Genomic DNA, 26858 nt, shown 5'->3' with positions numbered 1-26858 from the left:
TATGTTCTTGAAATTTACTCCATTATGAATTATTAATGTACATGTTTCATCAATAATTGTAACAACTATTTGTTCCCAGGATCACTCTCACAAATATTTACTACAAATTTATTTTTAGTCAGATTATACCAATTTGTAATATTTTTGACACAAGAGAAATTCTGTTGAATATATGTTTTCAACAAAAATTTGTGATCTCTAAACAAAGATGATATAGTTTATATGTTAATAGTCTTACCCACATCCCAAACAATTAATTTATATACCTACAATGCTAGGTGTATTAGCACATGCCTTTAATCCCAGCTACTTTGAAGGCAGAATCAGAAAAATCACAGGTTTAAGAACAGCACCAGAAAAGTCAGAAAGATTTTCTTTCATAAACAAAATAAAGTCAGGCACTGGTAAAACATGCCTGTAATCTTAGGTACTCAAGATGCTGAGACCTGAGGATCAAGGTTCAAAGCCAGCTTAAATAGAAAAGTCCACGAGACTTTAATCTCCAATTAACCACTGAAGAAATCAACAATGGGGTTGTGGGTCAATTGGTAAAGTATGCTAGCCTGGAGAACAAAAGTTTGGGTATGTTGCCCAGGCCCTGAATTCAAGCCCCGACCCTCTTTCTCATCCTCCATCGACATATTAAAAATAAAAAAAGTAACTCATAGTCAGAACATTTATCTGGCATGAATGAAGCCCTGGGTTCAACATTATATACTGAAAAAAGAAAAAAGATGAAGTAATAAATAAATATATACACACTTGCATATATATACATCAACAAACTGATGAGTCAAAAATACTGAAATTCAAGAAAAAGAAAATAAAAATAATTGAAAAGTGGTGAGTGCTTTTGTAATTCTTAAATTTTCTTGACTCTCCCAGGATTGGGTTTTCTTTAGTCAGAATTTTAATTTCTAGCTCACTACTGAGCACTTAGCACTTGATCAAACCAGAGTAAATATAAAAGTTGACATATTCTAACTCTTTATGAACATATGTGAGTCTCATAGGCACACACCCTGGGGTTGGAATCAAGCACCTTTTACACTTGGCACATGCTTTAATCCTGAGGAATGCTCCTAGCCATCTTCTAGAATTCAGGATTTGAGATTGAGATCATCATTTTCTTCATGATATGGTGCTGGAGAGAGAAATATTTCCTTGGTTCTAATGCTAATCTAAAATTTTAGAAAATGAGGCAGATAAAAGGCGAGCAGTGGAAAGGATTCAGTAATGCTTCTAAGTCTTCACTTCTGATATTTCTTCCTTTCACCTTTTGGTCCATTCTTTCTTGTGAGGACTAGGACATACTTATACAAGATTTGTAACATCTTTAGGTTTTAGCCAGCTCAAAATAGTAATAGATATTTGCATGAGCTTTTCTCAACTAAGATAACTTTGCTTATGAGATCATGTTCACTTGGTTTTCACCACTAAATTAGTAGCTACAATTGTTTAACATTTTATTAATTTTGTTCCATATTGGTTTGGTCAACATATATTTATTATATGTAGGTATATATATATATATATATATATATATATATATATATATACACACAGATGGCAAAGTTGATATTACTAGTTTTTTAATAAGTTTTTTATTGTGAAAATACTGTACAGAGGGGTTACAGTTGCATGAGCAAGGTATTTGATATTGATATTACCAGTTTAATATACTCAATATATTTTTTATTTTAGTAGACAAAGATATAATTACAGTATTGTTACACTTTTGCATATTTATAATTGAGTCTACTCATGTTTACCGAAAGTTAAATAATCTACTACATTATATTAGCTCAAATAGCAGGTATTCATAGTTAAGCTATCCTTTTGATTATATTTTTCAAGGATTATAACAACTTCTCAATGCTGAGTTAATGATTATGTTCATTTTGTTGACTGATGGACACTTCTGAACTCAACCACTTCCCTTATTTCAAAGATTATGCATATGGAACATCAACCTTACTTAGTGTAGAGACATGAACCTCAACACTCCCAGTGCAGCTGGGAGACTGTCACCATGTTATGTGATCACAACAAAGCTCCTTCTCTTTCAGGATGTCTACTTAATGATGAGAACTATGCTGAGAAGCTAGCTGCCCATTTTTCAAGATTTAAGTCAATAGATAAAACCCAAAATCCTTTTATGGAGATATGGATCTAAAGTTGTTGTTTTTTTTAAACACAATAATAATAAAACCCTAGACTTGTTTTCCCACTTTTGTATTCTCTGAACCAGTGGGAGGCAAGGCGGAAGAATTGGAAATACTATCAAACCAAACTTCATACTGTGTCCGAACTGTAGATAAATGAAATCTATTTTTAGCAACAAAAATATGATACTTTAGAGAAGCCCTTCTTTTAGAAACAAATGCTTTTGAGATTCACCCTGAATTTCACTCAGAATAGCACAATTTAGAAAGCCATGCAAGTGTAAGCAATTGGGTAATGTGTAAATTGGCTATTTCCTTGTGGAATCAGTGTGTACTTGGGCTCCCCTTAGACTCCTAAAACAGAAAACTTTCTGAATCTCTGCATAAATCTAAATGGAAAAGGAGAGAACAGCAACGTCAGCCACACATGATTGCACCTGCTAAAGAGCACGGGTGTAACAAGCCAGCCATGTGTTTTAAAATAATGGGTTATGGTTAGATCACGTTTTTAAGAAATTTCCCATATCAATGTCAGTATCATGCCCGGCTCCAGTGGCTCACATCTATAATCTTAGCTACTTAGGATGCTGAGATCTGAGGATCACGGTTCAAAGCCAGCAGGGCAGGAAAGTCCGTGAGACTGTTATCTCCATAAACCACTAGAAAACTGGAAGTGGCGCTGTGGCTCAAACAGCAGAGTGCTCTCCTGGAGCTAAAGAGCTGAGGGATAGCACCCAAGCCCAGAGTTCAAGCCCCACGACTGACAAACAAAACAAAATGTCAGTATCATATATACAACAGCAGCATTGATGAATAATCATATCTTCAAACATTTCTGTTTTACTCAGAAGTCTCTTCTTGAACTCCTCCCATGTTACTTCTCCTTATGGAACCCAGTATCTTCCTGTAGAGTTTACTCATTTACTCTCTGGCTTATTGACAATTTTTTTCTGTACCTCTTATACATTTTCAAATCTTCAATGCTAACTTTGCTTTTTCTCTTCCTTTATCTTCATGTAAATATTGTCTACTTTTGGAAGCATATTTCTGATTTTCTAATTTCTTTAATTTACCCCCAGGTACATGAGAACCTTGTCAAGACATTCATGAATGCCAACATGACTTTGACATATTTTCTGTTCCACAAGATGACCAGCACGAGAATCAATGAAGTTTTGAGTTGACTGTACTAAATGCAAGGATCGATTTAAAGCACCTGCTTAACTTGGGCATAGTTGCACACAACTATAATCCCAGTGCTCAGGATTCATAATCAAGAGGAGCAGGTCAATGGCAGGAAGATCTTGCCATTGTTGTTTAAGGCAGGAAGCAGATTTAAGGTTACTCTGGACTACACAGTGGGGTGCTGTCTCAGGAACAAGGAGAAAAACAAAAAAGAAATACCCACCTGAAATCCAAATGTGTGGTTCTGAGACCCATGTCGCGGCACTCCAGGGTTGTCACAGGACGTACGAGTGGGTTCTAAGGTAAAGGTTAAAAACAAAATATTCCTCACCATTTATATTAGATTGATTCCTACCATGCAAAAAAAAAATAAAAGCTGGAGCTATGGTTTAAGTGGTAGAACTTTAGTCTTGAACAAAGTTCAGGGATAGTGCCTAGGCCCTGAGTTCAAACTCCAAGAATTGCACAAAAAACAGGAAGGAAGGAAGGCAGAAAGGCAGGCAGAAAGAAAGAATTCAAGCAGATGGTATTTAGTATCCATCATGTAATTTTTGAACTTTGAACCCTTCTAACAGGAAAACAAGTTAACATCCAACTAATATTGCAGATACAAAGTTAAGGCAAGATATAAGATTTGAAAAAAAGTTCATAAGCATAAAACATTAGCTTAAGACATTGCTAAGTTGTGATTTCTAGGTAGGGCAATATTCCTCTTGAAAAATAAGGGATTTTTTTTTCCCAAAAACAGAATGTAATATTTAGAGTCACTCTTAAAAATAGAAGACTGTTGATCTCTGAGTTGGTTGCTTGTTTGATAGTTTATATGGTTAAAGTACTTAGCATGGCATTTAATGTGTGAATTATAGAAACATGCATATAGCCATTCTGAAATTCACATTTTTGGAGGTCTTTTGGAAATGATTTCTTGGGGGTCAGTTATGGGGCCTGAACTCTGGGACTGGGCGCTGTCCCTCTGCTCTTCAGCTCAAGGCTAGCACTCTACCACTTGAGCCACAGTGCCATTTCCAGCTTTTTCTGCTTACGTGGTGCTGAGGAATCAAACCCAGGGCCTCATGCATGCAAAGCAAGCACTCTACCACTGAGCCATCTTCTCAGCCCTGGAAAGGGTTTTTATCTCATGAGTAATGTGCTTTAATTTTTTTAGATAGATCCAGAAAAATGATAGCCCTTATTAACCACATGATTCTGAAATTTGTCCTTTCTTTTCCATTTGAGGGATATATGACAAAACTTTCAAGTGTTTCTTCAGGACATTTCAAAAGCTCATATATATATGTATATACATATATATATATGTATATATATATATATGATAACTCCCTATTAGTTGTTCCTTTCAGTGCCTTCAAATTATTTTACATTTAAAGGTAATTTTTAAAGGTTTTTTAAATATTAAATTATAGGTTTTATGATAAAGATATTCATTAAATAGCACTGCTACCTATGAATCCCAAAGGCTGAATATCATCAGCCTTTAACTGCTCTTACCTATACAGTGAGGTGAAGAGCCACTCCAGGTACCATCTGCTTGACATATTCGTGTGCTGGAACCCACTAGTATGAAAGGAGAATTGCAGCTGAATGACACTTCTGACTGGTAGATAAAGCTTTTTCCTTCCCGTTTTCCTTGGGAAGGTATACCAGGATCACCACAAAACTTAGCTGGAAGTGAAAATAAACACTTATCACAGAGAAGAATTAGGAATCAGCAGAGTAAAAACAATTTACAAAAACAGAAACAAACCACAGAAACAGGGAACAAAAGTGATGTGATACCCATTATAATCTATCCTGACAATTCTTTTCTAGATAATAAATACTGATTAATTAGGAGATAGTAACTAGGCAGATTGTGGTTCAGGAACAGTCTGGAAAATAAGTTAGGAAGACTCATCTCAATAAGTAAGGTGGCAATGTGACTTATATCTGTGGTCCTAGCCATTTATTGGGTAGAGGTAGGAAAAATGTGGTGTGAAACCAGCTTCAGCCAAAACATTTGATACTCTATCTACAACTTGAACAACTTTATCCTTTCCACTAATCACTCCAAGTACTTAATAATTTTCTAGACAATCTCTACTTTGAGGATTAATTTTGTAAAAAAAAAAAAAAAAAGGAGGAGGGGGAGGGGGAGGAGGAGGAGGAGGGGGAGGGGGAGGGGGAGGGGGAGGGGGGGAAGAGGAGGAGGAGGAGGAGGAGGAAGAGGAAGAGGAAGAAGAAGAGGAAGAAGAAGAGGAAGAAGAAGAAGAAGAAGAAGAAGAAGAAGAAGAAGAAGAAGAAGAAGAAGAAGAAGAAGAAGAAGAAGAAGAAGAAGAAGAAGAAGAAGAAGAAGACGAAAAGAAGAAGAAGAAGAAGAAGAAGAAGAAGAAGAGAAGAAAAGGAGGAGGAGGAGGAGGAGGAGGAGGAGGAGGAGGAAGAGGAGGAAGAGGAGGAGGAGGAGGAGGAGGAGGAGGAGGAGGAGGAAGGGCATTGTGGAGTGAACCTAAATCCCAGTAGAAACAGGAAGGTCACAGATTCTTTTTTCCTGTCTGGGCTGGCTTTGAACCTTGATCCTGAAATGTCAGCCTCCTAAATACCTAAGATTACAGGTGTGAGACACCAGCGCTCACCCGGCTTCTTTAGGTATTTTGAGGGTTTTTTTTTTTTTTTTAACAACTCCATAGTTGAACTAGCAAATTCGAAGAGTTTAAGTAACAGTTGGGATTTTAGAACATAACCTTAAGCACAGAAATTACACTTACGCAAGCACTGTGGTACTTCGCCACTCCAGGTACCATTTCCTACACAGGTTAAAACAGCAGGAAAGGACAGTTCATATCCAGGGGAACAGATGTAGCTGATACTAAAGCCCCAGTCAAAATTTGTTCCTTCCAGCCTTCCATTAGAGATCTGGGGAGGAGCGGAGCAGGTAACAGCTGCAATTACATTAAAGTGATTAGACACAGCTGTTGAGATCTCCTGAGTATAAAATAAATAAATAAATATCATTAGGAGAAGCATATGTGCTAATTTAACCTTTCAGAGGACAATGCTGTGTGACATGTTTTATTTTCTGCTAGCAGTATTCCTGAAGTATCCTGGAATTAATCCCACCAGGATGCACTTTTCTTTGGCAGCATAATGGCCACTCCTTGTCAGAGATTCTGCTACAAAATAGCAAGCTGCCTGACACAGAAGGAAGGGCAAACAGAGGGTGACCTTCCATTGGGTATACTGTAACTGATAAATTATTGGCTTTATGTAAAATTACTTTCCAACGACCTTTAAAAAGATTGAGGTGTGGGGTGGTGTGCCTCTATATAGTAACTAAGGATTTCTTTTCCTTTATAGCTAATTGTTTTATAGCATTTTTGAAAAAAAATGGATCATAAGTCTGCATACATGATCCAAGGTGGTTTCCATAAACTACTGGTTTCATATGTTAATCTATTACAAGAAATATGCATATATAACTAAAATTAAAATGTCCTAGGTTGTCTTCAGAGAGGTACCAATTTCAAAATCTAAAAATGAGGAGTGTATTATCATTAATAGTAATATATGTTGATTTTTTGGGTGTTTGCTAGCATTGAAATCAAATTGAATTATATGAAATGTCTGTTCAACTATTTTATATATTGTCTAATCCTAATGACTGATATTTCACTACAAATTTCACTTTAGTGATCCTGTTTTACTCTGATTTATACATAATATATTATAAATAGTATATAAAACTATCCGAGATCTCATTCAGGAACTGTGTTTCCTCTCTACCCCAAGAAACATGCAAGTACTTTTTAAATTATTATTTTTGGCTACAGTAAAAGGCAAGGAGATATGAACCTATCAATTCACAGATACAAAACCATGAAGGAATGAGAAATATTAATTATTAAAACTATTATTGATCACAAAACATGAAAATATTTCCAGCTGGTAACATCAGAGTAATAAGTATATGCCTACATTGAATTATAGAATAATTATCTACTGCATTTTTGAAGAAATAGGCACTCACTTTCGTTTAAGAAAAAATAAAATTTTGTAATTCAGGCTGTCCTCAAATTAGAGAGTCTTCTCCTCTCTTTGTGACTTGACTCAAATGGCTTAGTATATGAAAGCTATAATTCTTTAAATTCTTTTACAACCATTCACCATTCCATGTAACAACGTTAGTTACATGCCAGATATATTTTGTCTGTTTTTTTTGTTGCATTCAGTATTATTATTCACAGTGAGATACATGTTTTTTTTAATCAAAATATCACTTTAAAATCCTGAATAATACAATAGATTTGATATAATTTATTTCAAGAAAGACACTACAGCCATTTTTCAGTAGCAGAGAAAGACATAAAGAATATATAAATATACTTTCAATTTGCATATAAAATAAGGAAATATGTTGGTGAAATCATGATCAGACCTCTGCAGGTTGGCATCACTCCACTCCATGTGCCATTTGTTGTACAAGTCCTGCTTCTGGAACCATTGGATTCCATGGTGTAGCCTGGCTGGCACATGTAGGAAACATTCTGTCCAACCACATAATGGTCTCCATATCTCAGGCCATTGGCTGGGATACCTGGGTCTCCGCAACTGATGACTATCAGGATTGGGTTAGAAGAGCAGATGGTTAATGTGACTCATATTTAATGGAAAAGAGTAGTAAGCATATGTTGTACTTAGAACATAACCAGGGAAAATTAGATCTTCATGTTCATTTTTAATCATAAAATATAAGCATATTTAAATCACAGACTGGCAGATCTTGATTATGTATGCTTGTTACATTGTGTATGCACATAGTTTATACATGGCTACCATGTTATTCTGTGGTATTCTGCAATCTGCAAAATAGCATCTTCCCTATACTAGTGTGCACTGATGCAATAAATTATTTTTATTCTTTTTTATTTTTTTTTTACTCTGGCCGCTAAGCTACCACTGAACCATGCGTCCAGGACTTTTGATTTTAGTGTTATTGTTGTTGTTGTCGTTGTTTTTCTCAGCTAATTTTTTTTTTCAGGTTGGTCATGGGGTCTGAAATCTGGGCCTGGGCACTGTCCCTCAGCTCTTCAGCTCAAGGCTAGTGCTCTCCCATTGAGCCACAGTGCCACTTCTGGCTTTTTCTGCTTATGTGGTGCTGAGGAATCGAACCCACTACCTCATGCATGCAAGGCAATGCTCTACCACTGAGCCACTTTCCCAGCCCCATCTCAGATAAGTTTGAATGTCAAATTTTCTCTGCTCTCCAGAGTAGCTGGAATTACAGTTTTTTACTACTATAATCAACTTGATTTTGAAATAGTCAGAAAACTTTTGTTGGGTTCAATTCAATCCTCAATCTGCCTTCTGAACAACTAGAATTATATGTGCCCCACCATGACCAACTGCTTTGGTGAACTGTGTTAGTCTAATATATTTGAAGTCTGTATTCCTCCAGAAATTGTCTTGTTGTATTGCCTTGAATATTTTCTCTACTGCATTACTCAGATGGATACTAAAACCATTTTTACTAAAGTAACATTGTGATGGAATAAAGCAGTGGCTAAAGTCCAACATTCGAATTTATCACAAACCACAAAATGCATCCGGTTTCTGAGCTCAGTGAAAAGTGAAAATGTTTGGTTGGTGGTGGAGAAGTCAGTTCCCCTTGCCAGCACCTGCTAACCCAGCAGAAGGACAACAATAAAAGCACTCTAGTCCAGCCTAACTTGGATTAGGATGAGACCTTCCCAGTTCAAACAGTTTCCCAATACTCTCTAATGCTATTTACCAGATTAAAGGACAATCACTGCTTTTCACTATCCCCTAATTCAAATATATTCTTCGTAACATTTCACACTTCTGTCCAGATCCCATGGTGAAATGGGGGAATTTTAGTGATAATACAATTGACTGTGTAAAATGTGATAGTGGTACCAGGCAGACACAGAGATGAGGAGGCCAGACAGGGTCAGAGGCACTAGGTTATGTGCGCAGAAAGCCTAGAAGTGCTAGAATACTGGACGCTCCCACAAAGCCTCCTACAATCCTTAGCACAGACCCACTGACTCAGTGGACTCCAGCCCCAAAAATGTTTGCAAAAATAAAGTTGTGAAGTATGTGGGATGCTCATCAAAGAGCATTAACTCTAGGCACAGGATTATTCTAAGCACAAGATTCTTAGCAATTGCACTAGTCTTATGACCACAGACATGAATGCCCATGTAACACAATGATTTATTATGATGACATATAAAAACCTGCACAAAGAAATGACACAGAAAAAAAAGAGTAACCCAAACAGAATTAAAGAATAAAATGCATAAGGACTGTAAGTAAAGTCACAAAATTGCTCTTTTAAGGTTTTGGTCAAGGAATTAGTAAAAAGCTTTCAGGTAATTGGAAAAAGAAAAATGCAAAGTACACAATACATTCTTCAGAGGTTAAAAATATACAATATATTTAACTTCTAGTCTTCTGAATCTTTGCTCTTAAAATGGTAAATAATTTCATGTATCTCTACTGCCTTTGCTTTCTCTCCCTCTCTCACTGAGTAGCTCATTTTCCCTGTATTAGGACTTTCGAGGTTATAGGTTAAAATGGATGAAGAAACTGAAGATTTTAATGCAAGTCAATTAAGTTGCATTTAGTAATTTTCTACTCTGATGTGTATGTCAAGATTTTTTTCATATTATTTTTTCTTTTAATCTACTTAGCTCAAGATATTGTAAGACAGTGATTTTTGGTTTTAAATTAAAGAATAATGTCTAACACATATCACTTAGAAATTCTTGAGCTCTCCAGATATTTGTGCAAGGCAAATTCATCTAATCTGACTTTAGAAGTTTGTATGTAGAAAGACTTTTCTTCCTGTGATTATAAGTGAAGAATAGATTTCTTAAATGATACACCTGCATTGGAGAGGAAGTAAATACTCCTGCTCAGTATTACAATCATATTTCTTTTCAGTTTCAAAATGTATAGCCATATAAAAAATAAGCCCAGATTTCCCTCCTTATTTGAATTTTATTGTACTTTAAATTATTTTATCTTTTACCATTAGGTTCCTAAACAGAAGAATATGACAAGAACATCTCTAGATTATTATTTTCTGGACAGTGTTTTTGCATAGTGCTTAGAATCTTGGCAAAAAGGAGAAGTCAACTGCTTGATAAGGTACCAGGAGCTGAGATGTATCCACACAAAGAAGACAGAGGGTTTATTTTATGCAAGCTTGAAGAAAGAACTACACATATTGTGGCAGCATCATGAATGAAATGCCTGACAATAAAAGCTCAGAAAGGTTTGTCTGGTGACTTCCTAATGAAGCCAGGGCCACAGAGGCAGTTTCTAATAGCAACGGCCTTTATAAACAGCACCTGCTTGGCAAGTCAATTCATTCATCACCACGTTGTTTTCCACCACCAAATGAGGTTTCAGTCTTTTCAATTAAAAGTTCAGAATATATTTTCTTTAAAGCTTCACCTTAAAATTTGGAAACATCAATACACAACAACAGAGTTCTGAGGGTGATAGCAAGAGACTCTTGTAAGATCACTGAGAGCTCTAAATATTTATCACACACAGGCACATACATGCTTGCACACTAATATATTCTGTGATATCTTCTCATTTCTATGCCATCCTATGCTCAGGGATAAGTTCAGTGCCTGAGTCATCATGAGAAAGCAAATATTTGCTTAAAGAATAATGAGTCTGTATATGAAGAATGATTAAACTGTCAGGTGAGATTCGTGCACACACATGAATTGTTTTAAACGATTCTCATCATTCCATTATGTAATGGATGACCATTTGGAAGAATTTATGACAAATCTAAGTTGATAATCTTCTTTATAAAAGTGAAATATAATTGTAGTAATTCCTGTTGGTCTTTACCACTTGGAAAATAATTTCAGTTTCAATTTCTTATATGAGCATTATAAATAATTTTTAAATGAGGTTGTGTCTTATAATTGTTTTACAGAAAATTCATATTTAACTTAATATCAAATGGACATTGTTGTATGCCAGTGCACATGGACCTGAATAGCTTAGTTTTAATGTCATTATATCCCATGATATGGGCATACATGAGTTCTAATTTATGTAACTAAATTCATATGGATTGATATTCCAACTAGTCCATTTTTTTTCAGTTTCAGACAACATAGCAATACAAAATTCTATCAGGGCATCCATTAAACATGAGCTTTCCCAGGCTTTTGGTTTCAAGCCTAGAGCAGAAGCAGAATGAACTTCCAGACTAATAGCCAAACCACTCTTCTTCTAGTGCTTTTGAAATTATACCCTCACTCAATTTAAAAGTTGGTTTCCTTTTAGATCTCAAGAAGACAGGTTCTCAGCCAAGTCAATTTTGGCTGGTTGAGGTTATAACAGCATCTACATTGAAGATTCTAAGAAAAATCCCCAGCCCTGGGCTTTGATAACTCCAGATTGCCAAATTCTCTCTGCAGAGTAAAGTATTGCCATGAGGAACTGTCCCCCCTTATTTAAATTATTTTGAACTTCATTCAGCTTCACCATTGTATGTCTCCCAGTACTCTGTAGTGTGAGATTAGCTCAATGTATAGACCTATATCCTATAAGAAAAATATATTTCTTAGCTATGGTAAATAATACTGCAATAAACTTAGTCGTGCTGGTAGCTTTAGTATGGTTTTGTTTGTGATCATTAGGGTAAATGCCCAAAAGTGGGATTGCTGGGTCATAGGGGAGCTCTATGTGGAGTCTTTTGAGGAACCTCCATATTGCTTTCCAAAGTGATTGTACAAGTTTATACTCCCATCAACAATGTAGTAAGGTTCCCTTCTGTCCACATTCCCTCCAGCATCTGTTGTTAAGAGTTCTTGATTATAGCCATTCTAACTGAGGTGGTATCTCAATGTTGTTTTGATTTGCATTTCTTTTATGGCTAGGGAGGTTGAGAAGTTTATTGCAGCATTATTTACCATAGCTAAGACATGGAACCAACCCAGATGGCCCTCAGTAGATGAATGGATCAAGAAAATGTGGTATATATACACAATGGAATTCTATGCCTTCATCAGAAAGAATGACATTGCCCCATTTGTTAGGAAATGGAAAGACTTAGAAAAAATTGTATTAAGTGAAGTAAGCCAGGCCCAAAGAAACATAGGTCCCATGGTTTCCCTTATTTGCAATAACTAGTATATGTCTGCTACAAGCAAAAATGGTCAGATAATTTGATGTTAGGCAAAATGAAACCCAAGATAAGGACTCAAATGTTTTCTTGCTGTGGTATCTAACATATTTATAAGATATTTCTTTGTTGCTTTGTATGTCCCTCCCCCACAGTATAACCCTTGTTTTCACTGTATTTGTTGTTGGTTTAATTTGTGGAGGGAAAAAGAAAAAAAAACAATTGTTTAAATAGGGATACAGGTGACCCATTGCAACAATGAGATGTACAAGTCGTTATGTCGAAAACGAACTTTACAATATTTGGCAGGGGGTGGAGATGGGAAGGGTTGGGAAGGAGAAACAAAGAAGGAGGTAACAATGCTTGATAAGAAATGTACTCATTACCTTGCTCATGTAATTTTAACCCCTCTGTATGGTATTTGCACAATAAAAATATTTTTAAATTAAAAAAATTTAAAAACAAAATAAAAATATATTTCATCTTAGTCAGGTTTGTGACAAAGATGCAGTAAGGGCTATTTCTGTCTTGTCTTTCTGGAACAAAAAAACATTTGATTTCTTATTGTTAAACTTTATCGTTTCTTTTTTCATTGTCCAATTACTCTTCTTGGCCCAAGACCTGACAAATACAGGGAATTTGGCACTGGTAATTTTGAAAGCAGAAATCATAGTAAGTATTTAAAGAAAAACTATTAAATGAAACCTCTGAGCACATGTTTTCTTGTACACGGGAAAATAATCACCTCTTGTTCTACATTTGAATGCTCTGTCTTGGCACTGATTTTAACTCCTGTCCATACTTTAAGTGCACAGTATATACCAGAGGCTCTAAGTATCATGGGAGGCACTCAGAGACACGTGTAAAGATAAGAATAACTATCTAGGATTCTGAAAATATTTTCTCAGTTAATATATATATAAATATATATTTATAAATATAAATATATATAAATAAATATATATAAAATATATAAATATATATATTTGTTGTTGTCCGTCATGGGTCTTGAACTCTGGGCCTAGGTGCTGTCCCTTAGCTCTTCAGCTCAAGCAAGTGCTCTACCACTTGAGCTACAGCACCACTTCCGTTTTTCTGGTGGTTTTTATTGGTGATAAGAGTCTCACGGACTTTTCTGCCCAGGCTGGCTTTGAACTGTGATCATCAGACCTCAGCCTCTTTAGTAGCTAGGATTACAGGCATGAGCCACCAGCACCCGGCTAACTACAATATTTTTAATGAGTATTTACTTCTGCTTAATTCTGAGATCTTGTCTCTCAATATAAACATCAGAGAAAAATAATTTCCCTGGACTAAAACATCAGGTGTTATTTTGAGCTCTCCATTATTATGGCAAGTAGTATTTTCTTCTAGCTTGGCTGAAGTTCACAGGTATTACTTGTCATTTATAATTCATCTGCTAACGTGGGTATGATGTTTGAATGCATCATCTCGGTCATGTGATACAATGGTTTACCCACTCAAGAGTAAGATAGGAGGAAACTTTACCACTCAAGAGTAAGATAGGAGGAAACTTTACCCTAAGTATTGACAGTTCGTTTGAAGAAGTACATGACTGGAGTGGCCGAAGCAAGAATGAAGGGTGGGGGTAAAACAGTTTTGTTAGTAACATCTACTTCTATATAAAGCTTAAGGACAATGGCAATTCCTCAACCCTTCTATAACCTAACGCTGGCTAAATAATACATAAACTAGCATTGTCATCATCCCTGCATAAAAGGATCATACTTTTCACTAGTATTAAACAATATTGTATTGCAAAAATATTTCTGAGATTATGAAAATGGACAAGGCATATTATAGCTACTTCAACAAGTAACCGGAATTTTTTTTTAATGGAAAACAATTGCTGTGTAAAGAAGTGAGGTTCCATTTGTTGTTGTTGATTTTAATGTACTATGTGATTTCTTGTTTCTTTTTTTTCTTTTCTTTTGGTCCAGTAGTGGGGCCTGAACTCTGGGTGCTGGCCCTCAGCTCTTCAGCTCAAGGCTAGTGCTCTACCATTTGAGCCACAGCACCAATTCCGGCTTTTTGCTTTTTGCTTATGTGGTGCTAGGAATGGAACCCAGGGCCTCATGCATGCAAAGCAAGCACTCTACCACTGAGCCACCTTCCTAGCCCTTCTTGTTTCTTTTGTATGTTCTCTCCACTATGGTATATCCCCTGTTGTTACTATATTTGATTTTGGTATCCTGGTATGGTATATAAGTTTATCTGAATTAGGGAAGGGAAGGGAAACAACAAAATAGTGAAACAAAGGACAAGGGGGCAACCAATGCAACAGTGATATTCACAAGACAATATGTTGGAAATGATCTGAACATCTTGCAGGGGGATTGGAGAAGGAGGGAAAGTAGGAGAAAAATGAGGAAAATGGGAAACAAATTTGACAAGAAATGTACTTATTACCTTACGTAACTGTAACCCCTCTGTACATCACCTTGACAATAAAAAAATAAATAAAAAGAAGCATGTGTGTGTGTGTGTGTGTGTGTGTGTGTGTGTGTGTGTGTGTGTGTGTGTGTGTGTGTATGGTTAGCAACCACCAAATTAAAGGTATATTTAAACACCGTTCAGTTTGAAATTTTCAAAGGACAATTATGCTGGGAATTTCAAAACTACAACAGTATCTAGTAAACTATTAGATAATAAAGAACTCTTAATTTCCATTTCTTGATAAAGAGCCCAATGATGATGGGTTTTGTGAAAATTTTATTATAATATTAGGTAAACTCATTAGAAATTCAATCATATAACCACAGTTCTCTATAGATTGTTTTATTCTTTTGCTTGTCCTTGGCCTTGAACCTGGGGCCTGGTTGTTGTCTCTGATCCTTAGTGCTCAAGGTTAGTAGTGCTCTACTACTCGAGCTAGCACCACTTTTGATTTCTTCTGAGTAGTTTATTGGAGATAAGAGTTTTACAGATTGTCCTTCAAATTATAATCCTCATATATCAGCCTCCTGAGTACTGAGTTGCTAGGATTACTGGTGTGAACTACCAGTTTCCGGCTCTATAGATTTTTTTTTACCTTACTGGATATAATATGTTTATTTGTATTAATTAAAACCTAAAATAATGTTCTATGTTTGGATTGTTGATGGGGATACTTTGATTTTTATAATGTAGGAGGTAAACATTGCAAAAAGATAATGAGCAGAGAAAACAAGTACACATTTCAAAAACTTTCACTAAAAACAATGCTCAAAGACAATTCAGTCCTTTAAATTTTATTTTCAGCACAGAAATGAAAAACAATAGTTCAACTGTTTCACAGGCCTTATTAATATCTACAAGAGCCATTACTAATTCTTTCATATTAAGTTCACTCTGAATTGAACGATCTATCATCCATCTTATTTATTTTGACTTTCAGCTGGTATTGTCTTAATGGTAGCAAATTTCCTCTGCCAGTAATTACACACATTAGCCTAGTTTATTTCCTTTGACTCAATACATTAGAAAATATCACTTCTTTCACTACTTGAAGATTTATTATTGGCATATATCATGCTTTCTTTCCATGTCAGAACCATAAACAATGATATATAGGGAGGAAATTTAATATTATGTGGGAAGTTCCAAATTTTTAAAAAAGTTATTTTATTGTAAAGATTCTATACAGAGGGCTTGTGTTACACAGGTAAGGCAATGAGTGCATTACTTATCGATCATTGTTACTCCTTCCCTTGATGTGGTCCCACTATACCTTCCCTACCCCCTCTTACTCTCCTCCCTACCCCCTACCCACCCTGCCCACCCAAAGTTGTAAAGTTTGTTTTGAATTTACTATCCTGTGGGTATTGTTGTTGCAATGGCCAGCCTATGTCCTTGTTTCAGTGTTTTGTTATTTCCTTTCCCCTGCCCAGGTAATAGAAGTGTATATACAAGATGCAGGGTATCAAAATCAAGTACAGTGACAAAAAGGGGTATACCATAGGGGGAAGACCATACAAAGGAAACAACAAATAAAAAAAAATCACATAGTGCATTTAAAACAATAACAACAATGGCAGACCTCTTGTGTCTGTATCTTGGGGTTCATTTCACTTATTTTTTTAAAAAAATTTGTATTGTGAAAATACTGTACAGAGGGGTTACAATTACATGGGCAAGATAATGAGTACATTTCTTATCAAGCATTGTTGCCTCCTCCTTTGTTTCCCCTTTCCACCCTCTCCCATCCTCCCCTCGCCCCCCGAACCCTCCTCCCCCCCCCCACCAAAGTTGTAAAGTTCGTTTTTCCACATAACGACTTGTACATCTCATTGTTGCAATGGATCCACCTGCATTCCTATTTAAATGATTTGTTTTTTTCCCTTCCCCTCCACAAATTATACCAACCTTAAATACAGTGAAAGCAGGGGTTATACCATGGGGGGAGCGACATACAAAGCAACAAAAAAATAATCTTATGCATGTGTTAGAAACAATCACATGAAAGAAAAAAACATTTGAATAGATATCTTAGGGTTCATTTCCTTAAAATCAACTTATCTGACCTGTTCTGCTTGACTCAGACATATACTAGTTATTGTCAATAAGGGAAACCATGGGACCTAAGTTTCTTTGGGCCTGGCTTATTTCACTTAATATAATTTTTTCCAAGTCTTTTCATTTCCTAACAAATTTACCATAGCTAAGATACGGAACCAACCCAGATGCCCCTCAGTAGATGAATGGATCAAGAAAATGTGGTATATACACAATGGAATTCTATGCCTCCATCAGAAAGAATGACATTGAGGAAATTGCCTCACTTATCATCTTATATGGCCATATGAACATAGCCTTTGACCTTTACAGCCCATCTGATAAGCTTATCCTATATGTATACTAATTATTGCAAATAAGGGATACCATGAGACCTATATTTCTTTGGGTCTGGCTTATATCACTTAATATGATTTTTCCAAGTCTTTCCATTTCCTCAGAAATGGGGCAGCATCATTCTTTCTGTTGGAAACATAGAATTCCATTGTGTGTGTGTATATATATATATATATATATATATACATATATATATATATATATATATTTTCTTGATCCACTTGCATCTGGGTTGGTTCCATATCTTAGCTATGGTAAATAATATGCAGGGATTTCTATTGTGCAAAAATATATTTTACAAGAAGGAGGAGGTGGGAAGGTGGCTCAGTGGTAGAGCGCTTGCCTTGCATGCCAGAGGCCCTAGGTTCAATTCCTCAGCACCACATAAGCAAAAAAGAAAAAAAGCCGGAAGTGGCACGGTGGCTCAAGTGGTAGAGTGCAAGCCTTGAGCTGAAGAGCTGAAGGACAGTGCCCAGGCTCAGAGTTCAGGTCCCATGACTGGACCTCCACCCCCAAATATATATATATATTATAAGAAGGAATATGGGTTTTCATAAAATTTCCCTCAGTCTTTGTTTGAAAATTCAGCTTAGTCACATCATTTTTCATGTTACTTAAAATATATATATATGGATCCAGCACACTATTACCATAAACAATAATACCTTATAAAAATAAAAGTTATTTCAAATCTTACATGTAGGTATTGCAGTGAAAAATGATATAATTTGGTACAACTCAAATTGGGAAATTGGGAAATTAGAAAATTTAGAGAGAAATAGGTTACAAATTAATAAAGCATTCCCATATGTTTTATTAGCAATGTGTTATTAGCATACCATACTACATATACATATATATATATCACATTGTTGTGAAGAAAGGTAAAAACTGCAAAATAAAGAAAAGAAGAAAACAGAATACAAAATGTTGAGGAGAGAAGTAGACTAGAGGTCATTTCTTTTTCAGACAAGTAGACTTTGATCCTACCATTACCGTGGGAAAGAAAGGTATGCTTTTTCATTCAGATATAGCTGCTTCGAGTGAGTAAGGATAGGAACAACAATGATACACATTTCATCAAATTGCTATTGTTATTTGTAAATCATGTAAATCCCCTAACATAAATCTTAATTGACAAATGTTCTGGTGACAGATACCATTATTTGTGAGTAGATACAGTCAAATATAGAATGGAAGACTTTATTTGGCTCTATGATTCACACAGCCAATCAAAATATGATTTTGCCTACCTACAAAATTTATGCTGAATCTAAACTCATAGTTCAACATTATTAACAGGTCCGGCACTTAAGAGTTGGTTAAGTTAGGAGGATTTAGCCTTTCTGAATGGGACCCTTACAAAAGGGCTATAAAGGGCTACCCAGACTATCATGATTTTGCTAAATGAACTCATTGCCACAAGACACCATGTTAGAGGCAGAGATCAACACTCACCAGACATGGAAGGCTCTGATTACTTGATCTGGACTTTCCAACCCCCAGAACTTGGGAAGCTTAATTCTGTTCTTTAAAATGTTTCCATTATCAGATATTGTGTGGTGATAACATGCACAGGCTAAAGTATTTGGGTTTTCATAAAATTTCCTTCAGTCTTGGTTTGAAAATTTCAGCTCAGTTACATAATTGTTCATGTTAAAGTCATTTGAAAGTTATATAGGGTCTAGCATAGAGTTGTCATCAAAACTGATATGTCATAAAAGATAGGGCCAAGATATATAAAATTATTTTTTACTTAAGTAATGTAATGTAATTACTTAAGTAATGTAATTCTCTGGAGATATATATATAGAGAGAGAGATGGAGATATATATCTATCTCTATCTCTATCTATCTGTATATCTATATATCGATATAGATTATCTATATCGATATATACATATAGAATGAATGCAATATATATAGATAGATATAGATATAGAATGAATGCAATGAGAATTTTAATCCATTCATATGATGGAAGTCACTATTTAGCAATGAAATCTGCCAATAGTCAGGAGGAAGTCCTTTAGTGCCTTCCTGCCTCCGTTTCCTAGACTCTATGAAATGTAAATCTAGAACATTCTCCAAAATTATTGGGCTCTCTAAATCACACACTCAGTTGAATTTCAGTGTATATTAGTGAGAAATAATACTTAGCATTAGTTCAAATTCACTTTGTACTCCACATAATTATATTATGAGTACATTTCTTACTGGTAAAAATTTAATCTGTTTTTCTTTTTCAGTAGAATTTTTCTCTTAATTTTGGGGCAAATTTTTCCTTTTGCTTATGGTTTAAATTGTTAGCAGGGAGTAAGATAAATATTTTTGTCTATGAAGCAAACAGAACTTTACAAATCACAGCCTTAGTTTGAACAGTAATTTGTCATTGAAAAGCTAATGATTAAATTACATTTTTTCAGCACAAGGAATAACATTAAGAAATGAGTTTGGTTTATATTTTTGATGTATTATTTATAAACAGTCTTTCCTGAGGTGATTTTTAACTTTATGAAAATATTCTTGAAGAAAAACAAAAACAATATAATTAATTAAAAAGTCAATAAAATTGTCTTTTTTTCCTTTTCTTTATGTTTTTGGCACAGATTCTCACAATATAGTTCAGACTTTCACCTCAAGATCTCCCTCAATCTCCAAACTAATATGGAGAAAGATGCATTCCAGCATGCATGGCTTTTTTAAATTGTTTACTTTTTTTTCTCTTTTTCCGTGCTGGATCCTCAGAGCCAATATAACTTCACAAGAATTGTGATATCTATTTATCTTTACTAAAATTGGTAAACATCTTTAAATGAAAGATTGAGGTGTTATACCATGAAGAAAAACATTCTTCATAGGATTAGGGTTAAAGCTAGAGAAAAAGTGAATGCATTACTTAATAGATTTGTTTTATTCTGATTAGCCTCACTTTACTCTTGTCAATAACCCTAGCAAACTCACCATACACCAGAACCTATCTTACCTATAAAATTATGTAGTACCTTAATTAGCACAAGTAAAAGTTAAATCATGAATACTGATAGTAAAATAGAGTTGATATATTCCAATCACTCAACAGCTACCAGATTAGATAGTGTTGTCCACGTAGGGTCTACTAAGATGAAGGTCAGAAGGGCAATTATTTAGGCATTGTGAAATTCACAGTTCAGTACCATAGTCTATTGCCACAATTGAATTGCAAGACAGAAAAGGAGAAATAATCTTGAGAAGACTTTTAGCTCTGCCACTAGAGCTGCTACTTCATAGGTGGATACAGTTTTAGAGCTTGGGTAGGAATGAGTAATATAGAAATGGCAAAGTAAAGTTCGTTTTTTGACATAACGTCTTGTACATCTCATTGTTGCAGTGGGTCCACCTGTACCCCTATTTAAACAATTGTTTTTTCCCTTCCCCTCCACAAATTATACCAACATCGAGGGGAAGGGGGAGTAAGGGGTTGGGAGATGAAAAGGGATGGAAAGGGGAAACAAAGGAGGAGGCAACAATGCGTGATAAGAAATGTACTCATTATCGTGCCCATGTAATTGTAACCCCTTTATATGGTATTTTCACAATTAAAAAAAATAAATGGCAAAATACATTTGTTAATTGCTAGAATGGTGGGCACTGCAAATGTGAGGCATTCTCTTAATTTTCAGAGAAGCAAGTCGAAAGACTTTCCTCTCCCTGGAGATGGGATCATACAGAAAAATTTCTTCCATTGGTAAAAGCAAAGAGGAAAAAAGTGGGAGCATGAAAAGGATTTAAAAGCAGTAATATCAGGATTCTCTCTGGACTTCATAGAAAGCTAGGGTCACTGTAGACTTCTTGGCTTGCACTCTGAAGCTGTCTGCTCTCACTTCACACCTACTCAGGGGGATGGATATTCCTGAGTGATGATGGGGAAGTGGAGACTAGTGACTCAAATACAAGTCTAGCTCCCAACCCAAACCCCCCAGTGTCCAACTAACATGAATGAGCCAAGGGACATAGTATCTGGTCATTTTCCAGTCACTGACTCAAGCCAAGGTAGCTCCTGAACATGTGGGTACAGCAGTGGGTATAGCCAGTGGGAGGATCCTGTTCCCAGTAGCTTTCTGCTGGGAAATTACAAATAGTCTTTGTGATGAATACCATCTTGTTTTCTAATGCTTATTAAAAAGTGAGAAGCATTTGAGAACCAATAGATAATGGGGCAGGGAGAAGTTGGTAAGAATTCTTCTTAACATCTTCATTTTTTTTAAATCTCTTATCATTTAACTAGTGTCACAATTCCCCTCCTGGGAATTTATCTAACAGATCATAGACAAGCCTACACTAAAGCTATCAGCACAATCATATTTAATGGAGCATTATTTATCATAACCAAGATAGGAATCAACCAAGATATCCCTCAATGGATGAATGGATCAAGAAAATATGAATATATACACAATGGAATGTTCCTCTTCCATCTGAAAGAATGATATTGGGCCATTTGAAAGGAAATGGAAAGACTTGGGAACAAATATATTAAGTGAAATATGCCACATCCACAGAAACACAGTTTATAATGTTTCCCTCATTCTGCCTATAAGTCAATAAGTAAACACACTGGGTTGCATGCAAGCAGTAAAAATGAATTAACTGAAGTATAATAGAATCTATGGAGAGCTTTTAGAATTCTTTACAATACTAGGCTAAAGCACAACAAAATAAGTACTAGGAAATGAATACATCTAAGGGGAAAGGACGGGGCCAAGTGGAGGGGTAGAAGAATCAAAGGGGAATGGGGAAGAATACAGGCAAGCATTGATTGCATATACCACAAAATTGAGAAAAATAAGAGGAAGGATGTGTAGAAAGAGGGTGAAGCTGTTGAAGGGATGGCACAGATCAAGATGCATTTTATAAACCATTAAATGACAAAAAATACATAACCTAGACATTAAGAAAAGTGAGGAAAAGGGTGGGTTGGAATGGGTGGGTGAGAATGTTGAAAGGGGTGACATTGATCCAGATACCCTGTTTTCGTAAACAGTTTTATTGAATGGCAATTCCTTTGTATGACGACTTAGAGATAATAAAGCATTAAATAATTGGAAATAGAGAAGGAAATGGGGAAAAATAGGACAGAGGCATAAAGACATACATGAACACTAAGATAAAGTTTATGAGAGAAAGAGGAGGAAGGAAGGAATGAGAGAAGTAGTCATTGTTATACTGAGTGTTTTACATAAAAAGACAAGGACATCCTTTGAGATTCTCCTCAGGAAGAAGACTCAAGGATTCCATCAGTTTCCCAAAGTTGCTATTTCTCTTCTAGTATATGAGGACCAAGATAGACTTCAACTACACTCAGCAAGTCCTTTCTTGATAATATTGGTGGCATTGTAGTGTAATCTCTTGCAATTGTGTGGATCCCTGAACCATCAGAGACTGGGGAAGTGAATGCCACTCATGTCATCATATATAGATAAGAACAAAGACCCAGGCTGTAAGGTCATTGCACCAGGAAAGACTTGTATCAAATATTTGAGATGCAAATCCATTAGCTGAAATACATAAATGTCCTATTGATGTGGTTGGTCCTAGTATGGAGAAAATAGCATAGTATAGAACAGTTATCTCAGATTTGGAAGTGGTAACTAAGGAGAAATAGATAAAACATGGCAAAGTTGAAAAACATGAAACATTTGACATTCCTGGTTTCTCACATGGTAAAGTAATATGATTTTTATTTTTTATTTTATTTTTTCTCTGTCGGTCGTGGGCCTTGAACTCTGGGCTTGGAGGCTGTCCCTCAGCTCTTCAGCTCAAGGTGAGCACTCTACTGCATGAGCCACAACACCACTTTGGGTTTTCTAGTGGTTTATTGGAGATAAGAGTCTCACAGACTTTCCTGCCCGGGCTGGCTTTGAACAGAGATACTCAGATCTCAGCCTCTTGAATAGCTAGGATTAGAGGTGTGAGCTACCGGCGCCCAGCAAATATGAATATTTTTTAGAGTTTAAGAGAGGTGAATCAGCAGTTAAGTGATTATTGATCTGAATCATCGAGATATATGATTGTAAAAGCATTGCATTATAATTTGGAAAAATTCTAAGTCTTGTCTATGCAGAACAAGTTTGATTTTAATAACCACAGTCACCTCTGATGATCCTTAAGTGAACTACAAATGGAACAATGAAAAGGCACCAATCTCCAAGGCTTTTGGATACTGAGGCTCTTGCAAAGGATCTATACTTTATCTATCTATCTATCTATCTATCTATCTATCTATCTATCTATCTATCTATCTATCTATCTATCTATCTACCCTATCTTTCTATCTATACTGTATATTGATCAATCCATTTTAAATTTTGTGGGATTAATATAGAATAAAAGCTTTTTTTTTCATTTGGGACAACAAAGCTCAGTGAGTTTTGAGTGAGAGGAAATATTTGTTGAATCCTGTGATGGTCCCATTTGCTGTCTTAAAGTTTCGATGCTGTAGCATGAGGAAGAAGAACCTATTTAGAATTGAGTAGACGACCTGGGTTGAGAAAGAGATATGAAAGGCAATAGAGAACCACATGGATAGAGCTAAGAAGACAAGGTCCTAGGCAGGAAATTGACAAGCAGATCATCTCTGCAGATGTTTGCAAGATACTGCTCAAGCAGTAACCAGTGCACTAATCAACTTTAAGCAAAGGTCCAAAGATGGACAATTTCCATGTACTCCCTGACCTTCCCATACTACAGTGGTACTTACATTACACTTGAACACATATACACATTCTCAGAAATTTTTAATGTAATAAACCATAGTTTTACAACAGCAGCATTATTGAAAGTAAAGAATCCTTTCACAATATCCACCTTCAAAGGAGAAATGACTACCAATAATTTATTGACATGGTTTCCATAATCTTGAATATTGAAACTTTGTTTTGCTGGGCGGTAGGGAGAGTTAAGTTGTGGGGTTTGAAACTCTGTCCCTGAGCTATGTTTCAAGGCTAGCACTCTAGCATTCTACCACATTGTGCCACAGCTACCCTTCTGACTTTCTAGTGGTTAATTGGCTATGAGAATCTCAAGATCTTTTCTGCCTGGGTTGACTTTGAACTGTAATTCTCAGATTTCAGCCTCCTAAATAGTTAGGTTATAAGGACTCAGCAAGTTTTCTTCTTCTTCTTTTCTTTTTTCTTTTCTTTTCTTTTGTTTTAAATTCTGTGCTGAAGATCAAATCCAGGGCTTCACATACATTAGTCAAGTATGGTATCACTGCATTATGCCTTCACCCCTAAATATTATACTACTCCATACATAGAGATTACTGTATATAATTTTAAGAATTTCATATGGTAAATAAATTATCAGAATTGATTTAACATTGCAAATCACCTATTAGAATTTCCTTTAATAAAGGAAATAAGAGTTAATACCCCTGAACTCATAAAGAAATGTTATATCCACTGAAAAATCAACTTCATTATTGTCTTAGCTGGAAAAATAGTTTTTGTATTTTTAATCCTGATGAGTCATCATCATTATTATTAAAATTCTATTGAATTACATTTAATCATGATTTTCTTTGATTGGTCAATATAGTATTATAATATATTGACAAACAAACTCATTCTTTTTTGTTTGTTATCTTTAAGCAGTTGTACAAAAGAGTTGCCATTTAACAAAGAAATTTGTAAATACAATGAATCTTGATCAATGTTACCCCTTTCAACATTCTCCCCCATTCCTTCCAACCCACTCCTTTACTTGTCTTACTTTTGTAGGATATACATTGAATTCTTTCTTTTCTTTTCTTTCTCTTTTACTTTTGGTCAGTCATGGGGCTTGAACTCTGGGCGAGGCTACTGTCTTTCAGCTCTTTAGCTCAAGGCTAGTGCTCTACCATTTGAGCCACAGTGCCACTTCCGGTTTTCTGGTGGTTTATTGGAGATAAGTGTTTCATGGACATTCCTGCCTGAGCGGGCTTTGAACCACGATCCTCAGATCTCAGCCTCCTGAACAGCTAGGATTACAGTCGTGAGCCACTGGCACCCGGATACATTGAATTTTTTACTGCACTAAAGTCTACACTTGACAGCCTAACCATAATACTATGATCATATTTTAATCTGAAAGACATTACAACTATGCAAAAGCACTTGTAGTTTTATGAATTACATCATGCATGTGGAAACTGTTACATAGTGAGAAAAACTTACTTGTACAGTTAGGCAAAGCTCCAGACCATGTTCCATTAGCTGTGCACTGCCGAACTGAAGGTCCAGAAAGAACATACCCCTCCATGCAAGAATAAATGACTGAACTGGAAAATGTGGTACCATCAACTCTAAAGACTTTCCCATTGGCTGTGGTTCCTGGGTTACCACATTGAACAGCTACAAAAAAAATGTTTAATACTTATTGTAAAAATAATGCAACTAGAAACAGTTAAAGACTAAATGTTTTTTGTTCAGATTGCCCAGAGAAGGAATAAAATCCTCCAAAATAAGCAGTGAACATTTTGTATATATAGTGGAAGTTCAAAATGAATTTATGTGGATTTTATTAGCTTAATTACTAGTAAGTAAATAAAAATAACAGATACTTTAAAGATCGTTGTTATTGGCTTCAGTACAAACCTTGCAAATTAAGTGCATTGCTATTGAATATCGCAAAAAACTTCAGAGAAGAATTATGAGAATCTCTTCCTAAAATATACTCATATAAAGTTGGGATATATAACTATAATAAGATGTAATAGAAATTTACTGTATTTATACTTTTTAGAGGGCAAATGTAAAATACACAATTTGAAAAATTATAAACATTCATGCATATTTTATATAAACATAGGAATGAGTTGCATTAAAAATTATCTCTATTTCTTGTGTAAGAATGCAAAATATAAACTGATTAAAATTTAAGTGACTAAAATTTAGTAATAACATTTATTACATTTTCCACTCATCTTAAATAGGACTAAAGAAATCATTTAATTATTGACCATTATGTAATATGTTTAACTATTTGCAATTTAAAATTTAAAAACGTATCTTAAAAGTGATCCTGTAACAAATGTAATACAAATTTTATTGTTCTATCAGAAGATATTTTGTAAACTTATAGAATTTATGTATAAAATTAATGAAATGTGCTTTCCTGCCTTCAAAAAATTTACATTCTAAAATTTTAAATTCTAAATTGTATTTTCAGCAGAAACTCAGACTAAGAACAACTTTAATTACTAACTTCCAAAATAAAATTCTGGGAAAATTTATTTGTCATTTATATTGCTCCAGAACCTTGACACAATGTGAAAAATGATTCATCAAAGTCTCATGCTTGTTTTCAAGTGTCATGTAATTCACATATTCTGTCAAATTTGTACACAGTGAAAGCAGGACTTTCTTTAGTGATGGCGATTTTAAGGCGAAACCAAATCGCACTGTCATCCTGTGCTTCAGCTTTCCCTTACCAACTCCTCACATTTCTCCATAAAAATAGTT

General features: G+C 35.3%; 1 protein-coding gene across 4 annotated transcripts in view; it reads right to left on the bottom strand.

Annotated features, from left to right (window-relative positions):
- Csmd3 (CUB and Sushi multiple domains 3) overlaps positions 1–26858 on the bottom strand; it is a 926836-nt gene that overhangs the window by 22035 nt on the left and 877943 nt on the right. For all 4 annotated transcript variants that reach the window (XM_042673149.1, XM_042673151.1, XM_042673150.1 and 1 more), the window contains 5 exons: positions 25572–25748; positions 7780–7959; positions 6113–6286; positions 4860–5033; positions 3574–3647 (listed from right to left, as the gene is read on the bottom strand). In XM_042673149.1, coding sequence (XP_042529083.1) covers positions 3574–3647; positions 4860–5033; positions 6113–6286; positions 7780–7959; positions 25572–25748 — 779 coding nt within the window. The remainder of the gene's footprint in view (positions 1–3573; positions 3648–4859; positions 5034–6112; positions 6287–7779; positions 7960–25571; positions 25749–26858) is intronic.

The sequence above is a fragment of the Dipodomys spectabilis genome, unplaced genomic scaffold (genome assembly GCF_019054845.1).
Source record: "Dipodomys spectabilis isolate Male_0828 unplaced genomic scaffold, ASM1905484v1 ptg000783l, whole genome shotgun sequence".
In the NCBI taxonomy this organism is placed as follows: Eukaryota; Metazoa; Chordata; class Mammalia; order Rodentia; family Heteromyidae; genus Dipodomys; species Dipodomys spectabilis.
The sequence above is the reverse complement of the archived record's forward strand: the minus strand, read 5'-3'. Positions and strand labels throughout refer to the sequence as shown.